This window comes from Chaetura pelagica, unplaced genomic scaffold, assembly GCF_000747805.2.
Source record: "Chaetura pelagica isolate M959 unplaced genomic scaffold, ChaPel_1.0 scaffold1212, whole genome shotgun sequence".
In the NCBI taxonomy this organism is placed as follows: domain Eukaryota; kingdom Metazoa; phylum Chordata; class Aves; order Apodiformes; family Apodidae; genus Chaetura; species Chaetura pelagica.
Genome location: NW_009952356.1, coordinates 60,559 through 74,751, shown reverse-complemented (window position 1 = coordinate 74,751; position 14,193 = coordinate 60,559). Strand labels below are relative to the sequence as shown.

The 14,193-nt window shown below is 47.6% G+C and overlaps 1 protein-coding gene across 1 annotated transcript in view; it reads left to right on the top strand.

Moving 5' to 3' along the window:
• The window catches only part of PPP6R2 (protein phosphatase 6, regulatory subunit 2), a 70,597-nt gene that overhangs the window by 13,273 nt on the left and 43,131 nt on the right, over nt 1-14,193 (top strand). The window contains exons 2-4 of the mRNA XM_010007857.1: nt 3,688-3,933; nt 9,835-10,021; nt 10,782-10,919. Coding sequence (XP_010006159.1) covers nt 3,707-3,933; nt 9,835-10,021; nt 10,782-10,919 — 552 coding nt within the window. The 5' untranslated portion in view covers nt 3,688-3,706. The remainder of the gene's footprint in view (nt 1-3,687; nt 3,934-9,834; nt 10,022-10,781; nt 10,920-14,193) is intronic.

Here is a 14,193-nt window from a genome sequence, read left to right as displayed (position 1 = left end):
GAAGAGAAGGCTCCAGGGAGAGCTGAGAGCAGCTTCCAGGGCCTGAAGGGGCTCCAGGAAAGCTGGGGAGGGGCTTGGGACAAGGGCAGGGAGGGATGGGAGCAGGGGGAAGGGTTTCCAGCTGGCAGAGGGAGCTGGAGCTGAGATGGGAGGGAGAAATTCTGGGCTGTGAGGGTGGGGAGAGCCTGGCCCAGGTTGCCCAGGGAAGCTGTGGCTGCCCCATCCCTGGGGGTGTTGAAGGGCAGGTTGGATGGGGCTTGGAGCAGCCTGGGCTGCTGGGAGGTGTCCCTGCCCATGCACGGGTGGCACTGGGTGGGCTTTGAGGCCCCTTCCCACCCAAACCCCTCTATGATTTTTTTAAGGTGAAAAATTGAAAGCATCCCACAGAGTTATCAACAGGCAGTTTAAATCAAACAAGAGCAGGTTTGTTACCAAATATCCTGCAGAATGGAGCTGGTCCAAGGAAAAGAGCCTTGGTTTCATGAGGTCCTGAAGAGATCCTTGGACACATACATGCACCAGTGAAGAATCCTTGAGCTGAGGTGGAGCAGAATATGCATGTCAGTAACTGAACTGGTAAAAATAATTCAGTACTGTTTCTTTTAATGTGTTTCATCTGGTAGTTCCTGAGAGCCCTTCATGGGGAGGTTCAGTGTGAACATTATGTGGCAAGGGACCCAGTGGCTGGAAAGTGGAATTAAACAATGTGGGTCTTTACACAGCCTTTCAAATGGCCCTGATGTGGTTACTGGGGAGCTGTGACCCCCTTCTGCAGCAGATCTTCCCCGAGGGAAACAGCTTTGGTTCTTGGTTGTGTTTTAAAAAGGATAATTTCAAAATTCTGTCCTAGACACAGCTGTGCAAGTGGTAGAACTGGTGAAAGATCAGAGGTGGCCATGGGTTTGGGAGCTGGAGAGAGGACAAGGAGGGACTGGAGCAAGTGTTCCTGCAGGAATAGTGCTGTGGGTCTGGTTAAAAAAAGCCTCGTGGTGCTCTTGGATAAAACCACACACTGATGCAGGAATAATCTGGGAATGTCACACACTGATGTCCCTCATCTCATTTACTTCATTTTATAGAACATGTTTTAGCCTAATGGTGTTATGACACAGAGTATCTTGTTGGTGTGGTGCTCACCACCTTTGTCAGTGGGAGTAACAGTTCCTTTCATTTTCTGTACCATTAGTGGTTATTTCCTGAAGCCACCTCTCATCCCCATACCCTGAAACGTGATGCCACCTCTTTGTGGTCCCTCAGACCTGGGAGTTGACCAGCTCTTCTTTCACAAGCTGCTCGTTGCCTTTCATGAGGCTTCTGTACGTGTCCCAGAGCCAGTTGGGTGGGGAGGAGACTGTGTCTGGGGAAGAATTTAGTCTGGAGCTCTCAGCAGGAGTCAGGATTGAAAGGCTGTGCTCAGATCCTCAGATAGCTCAATGACTGAGCTGCTTTTTGAAGAACAAATGTCTACTGATGAGAACTGGAGTTATCTTGTGCTCTCTGAAGATACTGGAAGTGTGACTGGGGAAGAATGAAGATCACTCCTTATTTCCTTCCTGTAGAGAACAGGAAAAGATAGAACAATAAAAAATGAAATGAAAATCAGTATTTTATGTTGCTCCAAAGTGACCCGAGCTCTGTCTTTGGCATCTTTAACTAAAAGAAATCCAGCAAATCTTGGGGTTTTTTGTGGATATTATTAGGATATTGGGTAGGATAGAGCAGGATGGTTATGGCTTGTTGAGGAAGTGTGATGAGCTCATCCTGAGGTGAGATGGCACAGAGCAGGGCAAGGAGGGAACATCCAAAGCAGGAGGGAAGGCCACTGGAAGGAGTTCTTAGGGATCAGTTTGGACATTGTCTGGTTTTGATATCCTTGATGATTGCTCCAGAAGTTGCAGTGCATTGGGGAACCTGGCTGGAAAAAGATCATTAATAGAGTTCACATAGAGAAAAATCAGGGAGGCAAATGGAAGGAAAGTGGTAGTGGGATAAAAATGAGTGATACAAAGTGCAGTGCTCCTCTTGGAAGGGAAATATTCTTTCTGATCTACATGGCAACAGTTAGACCTTATCTGAAATACACACTGGAGGGACATCAGAGGGGACAATCTGAGCCATGGGGAGCAGGGGTGAAGAATGGGGGGGGGTCCCTGCTTGGGCAGGGGGTCCCTGAGCTCTGCCAGAGGGGGAGGAAAGAGCTGGGCTGGGATCCAGTCACTGTCTGCAGGAGGAAACTTAATGTGGATTTGTGGGATGAGGCTCCAGCTCAAGTTGGACCATAATAGTTTGTCATTCTTTGTCACGGGCAGTGTCTCATTTACCACCTTGACAAAGAACTGTATCAATAATTTTTTCTTAACTTAGTTGGGATGATATAAAATGTATAAGCAAAACTTTTGTGAGGGAAGGGGATGGTGAGAGAGGTTTCCTTTCAGCAAGTGTTTGTGAGGACTTGAGATCCAGAACATGTAGGAAAAGGGGCCCTTCCTTCAGTTTCTATTTCTAGCTTGGATTCCCAGTATCCTTTTGCCATCCCTCTCACTGGTGAACCCCTGCAAGTCCTAGCCCAGGCTGTAGCACAGTGTGTGGGCCCTGGCTGGGAGGCGGGTGCTGAGGTGGTGTTAAGTGTCATCTGCTTTAGAATGGCCAGGAATAGAATTTGGGCATTATTTTACAGACCAAATTTTAGCTGCCCAGCTGTGCACCCTTTGGGTAATAGAAACCATCAGTGTCTAAGCTGTACTATTTTCCCCTCTGTATATTCTTGACGATCTTGGCTTCTCCTGGAGAGGTCAGTGGTCCCACTGGTGCCCAGCTCTGGAGTTGCAGGTCACACACACAGTTTTATGTATATAAAACCAAAATACACTCTGCTGCCTCACAAAAGACCATTCACAGTTTTACACCTCTCTGATGTCTCTGAGTATAACAGCACATTCTGGTGTTCCATAACTTTTATTTTATTAGCAGGTCAGCTCTTGGTTTCTTGTTACTCCCCGTTTCCACTAGGTTTTTTAAATAGTTTCCAATTATGGCCTATCTATATTTGTTGGTTGCTGCAATACATACATTGGAGCCCCTTGTCTTACATAAATCATTGATTGTTGCAGTTATGGCTGCTGAGCATGACTCTGAAATACACATCATACCAAAAAGCCCCCAAAGCCGTTAATGCAAATTGTTTCTGGTGCAGCAGGGGGGTTTCCCTCTCTGTGCCCAGCCTGAGCTCTGATCCAGAAAAGTATTTCAGTGTATAGACCTAGTCTGTGATTTAGTTGTGGCTGCCCCATCCCTGGAAAGTGTTCCAGGCCAGGTTGGATGGGGCTTGGAGCAGCCTGGGCCTGTGGGAGGTGTCCTTGCCCATACTGGGGTGGGACTGGATGGGATTTAAGGTCCCTTCCATCCAAACCAGTCTGTGAGTCTATGATTATGATTCTGTAGTTCAGGCTACTTGCACTTCAAGTTAGCTCATGCCTATATGGTGCCTGTTGTTGATGCTACGCAGCTCTAATCGGAGCAGTGTTCGTTGGTGGGAAGAGCTGTTCATTTTGTTTCTAGAATTGAGCTGATTTTCCAGGCAGGCTGGCAGGTGTGTGAAGCAGGTACATGAAGATGTCCTGCTTGGAATTGTAAGGGAGGAATAAAGAGTGAAGACAGAAGGCAAACTGATCCTCTTTTCCATTGCAGCTAGTTGTGTCCCATCAACATGTTCTGGAAGTTTGATCTGAACACGACATCGCACGTGGACAAGCTGCTGGATAAAGAAGATGTGACACTTCACGAGCTGATGGATGAAGATGACATCTTACAGGAGTGCAAGGCTCAGAACCGCAAGCTGCTGGACTTCCTCTGCCAGCAGCACTGCATGGAGGAGCTGGTCAACCTCATCACCCATGAGCCCCCCGTGGATATGGACGAGAAGGTCCGCTTCAAGTAGGTATTTGGTTTCTGTCCTACACAAAGAAAACCTCAGGAGAGAGGGTGGTGGTGGTGGAAGGGCTCTGCTGCGAGGTGGTTGTAACCTTGTCAGTCTTGGGAGAAAGGCTTTGTGGTGGTGGGAGAGATTTCATGGCTTTGGTTATTTGTAGGGAGTTTTCAGAAGCTTGTTTCTTTATTTTTAATTGTTTAACATTGAGTTTGTCTAAAAAATACAACTGTGTCTTGTTCATTCAAAACTTTGCAGGCAAAATAGTCAGTATCTCAGAAGTGCCTTTAGTATGTTTTGATCAAAATTGTAAGCAGGGAGCTTTGTGCTCTGAGCTGTAAATCTCTTCACTGGATGGGTTTTCAGCTGTCAAGCCCACAAAAGAGAGTGAGCTGGACAGTGAGTGAATGGTGTAATATTCTCAGTGTGAAAAAGCTGCTGATTCAATTGATGCTGTAGCTGGGGAAAGGGCCCAACAAGAGCCTCTTTGTTATGATGGTGAACTCCTCAGATGGGTTTGGTTCTCATAGCAAGTTGTGTTTATACGGTTTAATGTAAAAACAAAAGGTTGCTCCATGTATAGATAGAGAAGTTAAAAGGGGCAAGTTTGTCACTGTGGGAATGGATCAGCTTTGGTTTTTGCTGCTGTTGCTTGAAATCCCCTGGAGAAATGGCAGTATTGTTTAGGTTCATTGCTAGGTGAGAGTTGGTCAACCAGCTTTAGGTGACTCAGGGTAAGTGGAGGCCAGGGGGTACATCAGGTAGTAACTTGGAATTTTCTGTGGCTGCTGTTGCAGGGCTTCTGCTGTAAGAGCTGAATTGCCAGCAGGAGCAGGAGTCTTAGTTTCACAGTGTTGTCCTACAAATGCACATTTAGTGCAGGTTTAAAGCAGGATGTGCCACACAAACAGTCATTAGATGTTTTGCAGGTCCTGTGTTCCATCAGGGGTTCCAGCAGAGCACCTGGCTCTGCAGGGGGTGAGAGTCTCTGGGCCTGTTGCAGCCCTTCATCCTGCTGGTTTCCATGCTAACCTGGACAATTTCAACCCCAGAATATCTGATGAAAGAAGAAGGGCAACACTTTCATTAGTGCTGAGAGTTCATGAGCAGAGGAGGTGCTGAACAGCATGAGACTTGTGGTCCTTTTCTGGAATCCAGCTGTGTTTTGCTGGAGGAGGGGATAAGGGATTCCAGTACCAAGCCAGTACTGGTTCAGACATTGTCCATGTTACTGCAGAGGACTCTTGCTACTTCAGTTCTCACATTTTTAGGTTCTGTTCCTTTTGGGATTTGTGGGGCTGCTGTGGGGAGATGGGTGATATCTCTGATCCTTGTGCTGGAGGGTGAGAGTGAAAACCTCCTGTTGTTACCAGACAGATGATAGAATCGTGCAACTGTTTTGGTTGGAAAAGACACCACACCACACAGCTTGGTATCGTCAGCAAACTTGCTGAGGAGACACTCAATCCCACTGTCCATGTCTCCAACAAAGATGTTAAACAGCACTGGTCCCAATACTGACCCCTGAGTCACCCTCCTCCATTTGGACACTGAACCATTGACCACAACTCTCTGGGTGGGGCCATCCAGCCAATCTCTTATCCACCAAGTGCTCCATCCATCTACTCCATGCCTTGTCAGTTTAGAGACCAGGATGTCATGTGGGACAGTGTCAAACACCCTGCACAAATCCAGGTAGATGTCATCAGCTGCTCTGCCACCATCCACCATCTCTGTAGCCTTGTTCTTCAAGGACACCAGATGGGTCAGGCATGACTTGCCCCTAGTGAAGCCATGTTGGCTGTCACTAATCACCTCTTTATTTCCATGTGCCTTAGCAGACTTTCCAGGAGGATCTGCTCCATGACCTTGCCAGGCACAGAGGTGAGACTGACCAGCCTGGAGTTCCCTGGGTCTTCCTTTTCCTCTTTTAAAAAATAAGGTATATGTTCCCTTTTTTCCAATCAGTGGGAGCCTCACCAGGCTGCCAGGACCTATTAAATATGATGGACAGAGGCCCAGCAGCTGCATCTGCCAGCTCCCTCAGGACCCATGGGTGAATCCCATCAGGTCCCATAGATTTATGCACCTTCACATTCTTTAGATGGTCATGATGAAATGGTCAGATGAGGACATTGGATCTGCTGCTTCTTCCAAGAGCAGTCTGTGAGGTGCCTGCTGGAAGAGCTGGTGTGTTGGTGGGAAGTGTGGTCACAGACACAGGTGAATGAATCTTTGATGGCAACAAGAACTGTGCAGTGACCTGCTTGCCAGGACAAAGAGCTGATCTTTAGAATGTGTTTTTTTGGAAATGCCCCCAGTACCACCTGTAGGTCCACTGGAGAGGAGCTTTCAAAGCATGATGAGGCACTGGAGAAGAGAAGGAGGATTTAAGCTTATTAGAAAATGGGAAAGCCTTTGGAATAAATAAAGGCTAAGCTGGAAGAATGGACTCTGTAAATCCAGATGGAATCCAAGTTTTGGCTCTTAAGAAAAGGTTATGGAAGTTTTTTTAACTGGAACAGGGGAGAAACCTGATGGGTTTGGAAGGCTGTGCATGCTGTGGAGATGGAACCATCAGGCTGCTTTATTCTTGGGCTGTCAGTGGGGTGGAAGTTCCTGAAGTTCCAAGGGAAACTGCAGAGGGGGAAACTGGGCAGTAAATCCCTGTCCAACACAGCATGTGAAGCTGAGCAACCAGATGGAGACCTGAGGGAATCCAAGAAGTGCATAAACTGTTGGAGCTGTGGTGTGGGATTAGAATGAACTCGTTGACACAGTAGGGTGCCTCCTAAACCTGTTGGGACTTACAGGACAGGCAGAGGAGACAGTGTGAGGGTGAGCTGAGGGTCAGGGGAGGTGAGAGCTGCGGGACCGGCTGGGCTGGGTGCTGAGCTGGGCACGGAGGGTGAGGGATGAGGGCAGACTGTGGGAAACCTAGAGCAGGACGTGCTGTAAGAGGGCTCATCGATCCCCCTGCTGACAGGGTGTGTAGCTCTGCAGGCACCGGGCACGTTGGGGGAATCCTGAGTGACCTTTGCATGGAGCAGGGAGCCAGGAAAAGGAGAAATAACTTCACATCCCCTTGGGGACTCTGGGAAACTGAACTGTTGTAAAGTCACTTGTAGTAACAACCATCGTGTACACAGATTTAACAGCCTCCTAGGAGCAAAAAAGACATAAACAACATTTTCAAGGGTCTGGAGTTTGTTTTTCTAACTTGTAGGAGTGGAACTACATAAATATGAGGAGGCAGGTGCTGTGAAAGGGTAAAAAGCTCACAGCTGGTCTGGAAACACTGGAGTGGTAAATGCAGAGCTTATATCACAAAGATATATATATATATATATTTAATCCTAATGTAGAAAACTGGCTTGTTTAAAAACAAATAGTCCATTGCAGGTAAGAGTGTGTCCTCACAAAGGGCATTTGTGTCCAGATGTGGCTGGTTTATCAGTGAGAGTGAACAGGGGGATCTGGAGGAGCAGTTTGCTTAAACCCACCAAAATGAGGAAGCCTAAGTGACTGTGCAGAGCTGGAGGGTGACCCAGGGCTAAAAAGGAGGATAGGACCATAGAAAAAAATGTAACTAAACTGAAACTGTAGAGTCTCCTTCTCTGGAGAGTTTCAAGATTTCCAGCAGTCCCTGGGTCCATCTTGTCACTCCAAGAACTGAGCTGAGATTTCTAAAGACCTACAGTAATTCCACTATTCCCTGATAGATGGTCATCGGCGTAGGAAGCGTTGTCAGACATAGGAAGTGTCTGGGGAGGTGGGAGATCAGAGCACAGAGGGTCCCATTTCAAGTTTGGGAGGTGCTGTTAAGATTTCTTTATGTTCTGAGCAGAAATCTGCCTAATTTATGCTAAGAGAGAAAAGCACAGCAGATAAATGCTCAACCCCAGGTCCTGTTCCACCCTCACAGGTCTCACTGCAAAGGTGGTGGAGATGTGAGAAGTACCTGCCCATCTCCACCCCTCTTTTCTGCCTGGCTTTTTCCTTTGGGATTAAAGCTAGAAAAAAATCCTGCCACATGTTGAAACATGGGGTCAGTGTAACTGCTCTGCAGCAGTCGAGGTGCTGCCTTCATGCTGGAGAAACTCCTGGTGCTGCAGGAGTGTTTCTGTTGATCTTGGAGTTGGCTCATCTCTGAAGTTACAAGAAGTGGGAGACCTTCCATAGTTCCTGAAAGTGGAAACCTGGTGGGTTTGTGTCTGATGGAATGGCACAGGTTTTTTTTGAAAAGTGAGTGCACTGTTTAAAAACCAAACAGTGAGAAAGTTTTCTGATGATCTTCTGGAGTTTTTGGCCCTTATTAAAATACACAGAAGGGGTTTTTCCCAAAAGCAAAAAGATAACCAGCTTGCTCACAAAGAGAAGGTGCTGAAATGGTACAGGACAGGTTTTATTTTTAGTCTGTATCACTTGATAACAGATGAAAACTACTGCAGCAGGCAGGGGTGGGAGCTGGCACCGAGCAGGGCTTTGGGGTTCAGAATCGCTGCCTGGGGCCTTGAACCCCTCCAGCAAGCCCTGGCAGAGGCTGCAGACAATTAGAAGGGGAAGAGTAAATTATGGTTAAAAAATAAAGTCCAGCTGCCTGCTGACTCAGGGATCATCATATAGATCATTGTAACTGTGAGAATCCTGTTGGAGTTGAGGGCAGGGGTGAGTTTCACGGCACGAAGGACCTGCTCTCTTGGCTGCAGTAGCCTCAGCGTGAGGGTGAGTGGGGCTTGTTCTGAGGAGTCCTCTAGAGCCTTTCTTAGAGAGGGACAGGTGCTGGAATATGGAATTGGGACACCAATGCTGAAAGGAGTTTGTTTTAAAATAACAAATTGCTAGATGAATTTTGGCGTTGTAGGCTGTGTGCAGGAGAGCCTCCCATCCCTGCTGGATTCCTTCGTCGTGTGAGTGAGGAGAGAGGGAGGCAGTGAAATGTTGGTACAACAGTTGGCTTCTGGTGGAGGGTTTCAACCCAAAGAAACTTCAGTCTTTTAGCTAAACAGTCCAAAAAGCTTTTTTTTGTGTGTGTTAACTTTAGACCATGTATGCACTTTGATGCTGGAGACCCTGTCTAATTACAAACGTCCTATTAATTATAAACACGTTATTACCTTTTTGTGAGCATCAATATGACCTGTTTCTAAAAGCACCACCTGGAAGAGAAAGAAACGAGGTCAGGGAGAAAAAAAAAAAAGGGATTTCATTAGCTGTCAGATGTGATTTCATATCCTGATTTAAGTGTGCAAAGTTACCTAAACCAGGCACAGTCATGTTTTCTGAAAAACAAGTTGATTGTGCAGAAGATAATGGACATTGCTGAAGAATGGAAGCTCAGAAGGTTGGCTGTAAGTTGGTTGCTTGTACACAGTGTGTGCTCATTTGTTAGCAGGTTTGTGTGAAATCCAATGTTCTGCCTCTAAATTCAAGTTCTCATCATTTTAAAAAGAATAAATAATAAAATGCTTATTTTTAATTCAGCTCCAGTAATGGAAGAATAATTCAGCAACGTGACAGAAACCTGCTGAAATCCAGTCCTTCAAATCAACCTGAAGCTTTGGGGTTCATTTTGGTTGTGCAGGTGGATTCACGTTAAGAGATGTAAAGAGATGTTCAGTGTGCTGAAGCTGAGGAACCATCACATTCACAGAATCAGGACCAGGTGCAGACTGGAGGCAGCAACAGACAAAACTCAGTGGTTAAACCCCCATGGGTGCCACAGGCCATAGTGTTTCCTGGAGATGTGCCAGTGATGTTGGTGATCCTTGGTTCTCGCGTGGTTTGGTCTTTTCCCCTGTCTCCAGGAGGGATGATCCTCCTCCTCCTCTTCAGTTTATCACTTCACTAAGGGAGGATTTTCGTGAGTTTCCGTTTCACTCTCGGTTGCTGTGGTTCTGTCCCTGCAGATACCCCAACACAGCCTGTGAACTGCTGACCTCGGATGTGCCGCAGATCAACGACAAGCTGGGAGGGGATGAAACTCTGCTGAACATCCTCTACGACTTCTTGGATCACGAGCCCCCTTTGAACCCTTTGCTTGCCAGTTTCTTCAGTAAGACTATTGGGAACCTCATTGCAAGGAAAACTGAACAGGTAGAGATGAGATTTGTCCTGCTACCCAAGCACTGATGAACCCACTGATGCTGTTGCGTTTGGGGGCCGTGTCGCTGCTGCCTTGATGATCTTGTGTTCTGGGAGTTGACAGACAGCTCACTGTGCTCTTTAGGGTTGGAGCTGAAATGTGAGCTGTGAAAAGTCCTTCCAGTTGCTCAGCTGAGGGAGCTGCTGGCTCCTTTAAACACCTCTGTGCAGTTTTGTTTTGGATCTGCAGGAGCTGGGATACTCCTGTGTCTCAGCTGAAGCTTTGTTTTTCATACTAAGGCTTGGTGATGCATCCTTTGATCACTGCCCAGAATCATCTCCTTAAATAAACAAGGCCTCTCCCTCATGCCTATAAAAGGGGTGCTGGAAACAGGAGCTGAACCATGTGTCAGGAACACGTGCCTTCCAATTCCAAATTAATTTTAAAACGAAGGCTGTTGAGAGCTGTCGTGGAATGAAAGCTCCTCCAGCCTCACCAGCTTCTTGATGCTCTTTTTTGGGTGGGTCTGGGGTTCTTTGTGGCAGAAAGGAAAGATAGCTAAAAAGATTTGATTTAGTGTTGCCTTGAAAGGGGAACATGATTCTCCCCTCTTGTTCTCTGGGGCATTTCTCAACCTCATAGCTGTTTTGTATCAGGGTCGGTCGGTTAAGACAAGAAGGTGAAATGTAGGGAGTTGTGTGTGCCAGGTCTGGGTCTTGTGCCAGGTCTGGATCTTGTACCAGGAACTGATGCTGACACTTCTATTTTTAGGTGATTGCGTTTTTAAGGAAAAAAGACAAATTTATTAGCCTGGTGCTAAAGCATATAGACACATCAGCTATGATGGACCTGCTGCTCCGGCTCATCAGCTGCGTGGAGCCCGCCACTCTGCGGCAGGAAGTGCTGAACGTGAGAACTGCTGCCTTTCCCTTTCAAAACTGGGAGCTGGGGGGGTTGTTGCTCCATGCCTTAAAGAAATAGCATTCTTTTTGTCATTAATTATGAGAGGGCTCTTCTGAAAAGGATTTCTCTTGGGGTTAGAGCCTGCAAGTTGGTTCCTCTGGGTACTTCAGCCTGTCTGTGGGTTGCGCGGTGGAGCCTGGGTCAGTCCCTGGCACTGAGGGACTTGGAACTGATTTTTCCAGTTAGCAACCACTGTTTACTCCAGCTGGTTTTGCTGTAGAGCTTTGACAAAGGAAATGTGTAATCTTTCCCAGTATTCAGAATTTGAGACTGATGATTTGGGACAGGGATTTGTTTAATTCCTCACGGGGTGTGTGATTTCTGGAGATGACACCACCTGCCTCCCCTTTCCCTTCCTCTTTACTGGCAGCCTTAGAAAATATCTCATGGAGACACTTAGTTTGCTTCACAGGTAGGACAAGTTTGTTTCCCTTCATAGCCCAGTGTGGGTGAGGCTGCCTCATCCTCCCCCCTTAGTGGGCAGATGTGTAGGACTGGAGGAAAAAAAACCTCCTTTAGCTCCTCTCAGTAAGCCAGAAGAGCAGGGGCTGTGTGGAAAAGTGCCCCAGTCACTGGAGCCCACACCAGGATTTTTAAGTCTTCCATGTTTGGAACATTTTCCACACCAAGGCTGAGCAGGTAAATGTTCTCTGCAGAGACTCAGTATGGATGATTATCAGGCCTCAGTTCCTTCTCTCATCCTTACGATGCCTCACTGCAACATGCTGCCACAGAGCAGGAAGAAAATGCAGGCCCAGATTGATCCTTCCAGGCTTGCACGGCCACTCGCCCATGAAGGGAAGTCTTTTTTGACAGCAAAGTCAGCAATTCACTTGGTCAGGCATCAAATAGCTGGACTCAGAAAGGAGATGGGAGGCAAAAGCCTTCGAGAGGTGAACTGATAGAGAGTATGATGGTGATGGAGGATTCACTGGCAGAGAAAGCAGCTTTGCAGGAAAGGTCCAACCGTGATGTCCCAGGGGTGGCTGGAGGGGTGTTTGCTCCCCTCTGCTCAGTGCTGCTGAGACCCAGCAAGATCCTGGGACCCACCAATGCAGGACAGACATTGCAGGAGTGTGGCATCATAGATCTTCAGTGTGAGGGTGGTGAGATGCTGGTTGTTCAGGGAAGTTGTGGAAGCCCCATCCCTGGAAGTGTTCAAGACCAGGTTGGATGGTGCCCTGATGAGCAACCTGGTCTGGGTTGCTCATGCAGGGGGGTTGGAACTGGATGATCTTTAAGGTCCTTTCCAACCCAAACCATTCTATGATTAAATACAGCTATTTTTTCTTCTGATGTTAAAATAGCATTTGAACTGCAAAGTGTTTTCCTGGATGGGTGGCTTCTGTCCAGGAAACTTGCAAATATCCAGGTTTCCAAATATCTACTATCCATAAACAACAGGCAGATCTGGATGGGTTGTATTTTAACCCCATCATGTCAAGTTGCTTCTACCTGTTAAAGGTGTCACATAGTCAAAGGAAATGAAAACAAAGTGAAGCTCCCAAGAGGTGCTGGAGGTGCTACTAAGGTTGGTTTTTTTACAAATATTCTTGATCTAAGTGTTATCCCCAGCTTTTAAAAATCTGTTTGCTTAAAGATTTCTCCTCAGAAAAAGCAGAAAGTGGTAGAAAGGTTGAAAATTGGGGTTGGGTTTTTAGAGAAGCCACTTATCAGCAATATGGTCAGAAACTTAAGTCTCCAGAAAAGTTAATTTTTGGTCCTGATCTTTGGTAGGTTTTAGAAGTTATAAGTCATGAACTGCTTTAGCTTTTCATCACATCAGGAGAAAAATACTGCCTGCCAGGTAGGGGCTGGGGTGGTTGCTAATAGTTGGTTGTCTCAAAGCAGTCTTTGTATATCTTTGGGATGCTGGGACACCTCAGGGAGGGGTCAGGCTCTTCTGAGTTTTAGCATGAGGAAAATTATTATTACTAATTTTTCAGGAACTCATTCACAGAATCATTCTGGTTGGAAAAGACCAGATCATCAAGTCTAACCAAAAGATCATCACATCCACCCATTAATCTGACTCTACCATGTACAGAGATAACCCATGTCCCTCAGCACCATATCTACATGGCTTTGAAACACTTTCAGGGATGGGGACTCCCCCCTGCCCTGGGCAGCCTGGGCCAGGCCCTGACAACCCTTGCCAGGCAGGAATTGTTCCCCAGATCCAACCTCAACCTCCCCTGGCACAACTTGAGGCCGTTCCCTCTTGTCCTGTCCCTTGTTCCTGGGGAGCAGAGCCCGACCCCCCTGGCTCCAACCTCCTCTCAGCAGCTGCAGAGCCAGCAGGTCTCCCCTCAGCCTCCTTTGCTCCAGGCTCAACACCCCCAGCTCCCTCAGCTGCTCCTCACAAGTTCTCCAGCCCCTTCTCCTTCTGCTCCAGCCCCTTCCCCAGCTCCGGGGCCCTTCCCTGGACACGCTCCAGCCCCTCCAGGTCCTTCTTGTCCTGAGGGCCCAGCCCTGACCTCAGGATTCCAGGTGTCCCCTCCCCAGCACCCAGCACAGGGGGATGATCCCTTCCCTGCTCCTACTGGCCACACTATGGTGACACAAGCCAGGATGCTGGTGGCCTTCTTGGTATTGGTGTACCCTGCTCCTCAATGGTGTCTAAGGAGAGCTGACATTCACAGCATCACAGAATCTTAGGGTTTGGAAGGAACCTGGGAAGATCATCTAGTGCAACCCCCCTGCTGAACAAGATCACCTAGAACACAGGAACGTGTTCAGATGGAGTTTGAAAGTCTCCAGTGAAGGAGACTCCAGAGGATCTCTGGGCAGCCTGTCCCAGGGCTCTGTCACTCCCACAGGAAAGAAGTTTTTTCTGATGTTTACGTGGAACCCCCTGTGCTCCAGTTTGCTCCCATTGCCCCTTGTTCTGTCACTGGACATCACTGAACAAAGCCTGGCTCTGTCCTTCTGACACTGCCCTGAACATATTTGTTGATGAGGTCACCCCTCAGTCTCCTCCAAGCTCAACAGACCCAGCTCCCTCAGCCTCTCCTCAGCAGGGAGATGTTCCACTCCCTTCATCATCTTTGTGGCCAGCAGAACAAGCCTGGCCAGCACCTGCTGTTCCTCCATACTCTGTCCTGAGCTGGACAGAAGCACCATGGCACCAGGAGGCTCCAGATCCAGCAGCCCATGGGCAGGTGCAGTCTGAGTGAAATGACTTGGAGATTTATAAGGCCAGGTTGGATGAGGTTTTGTG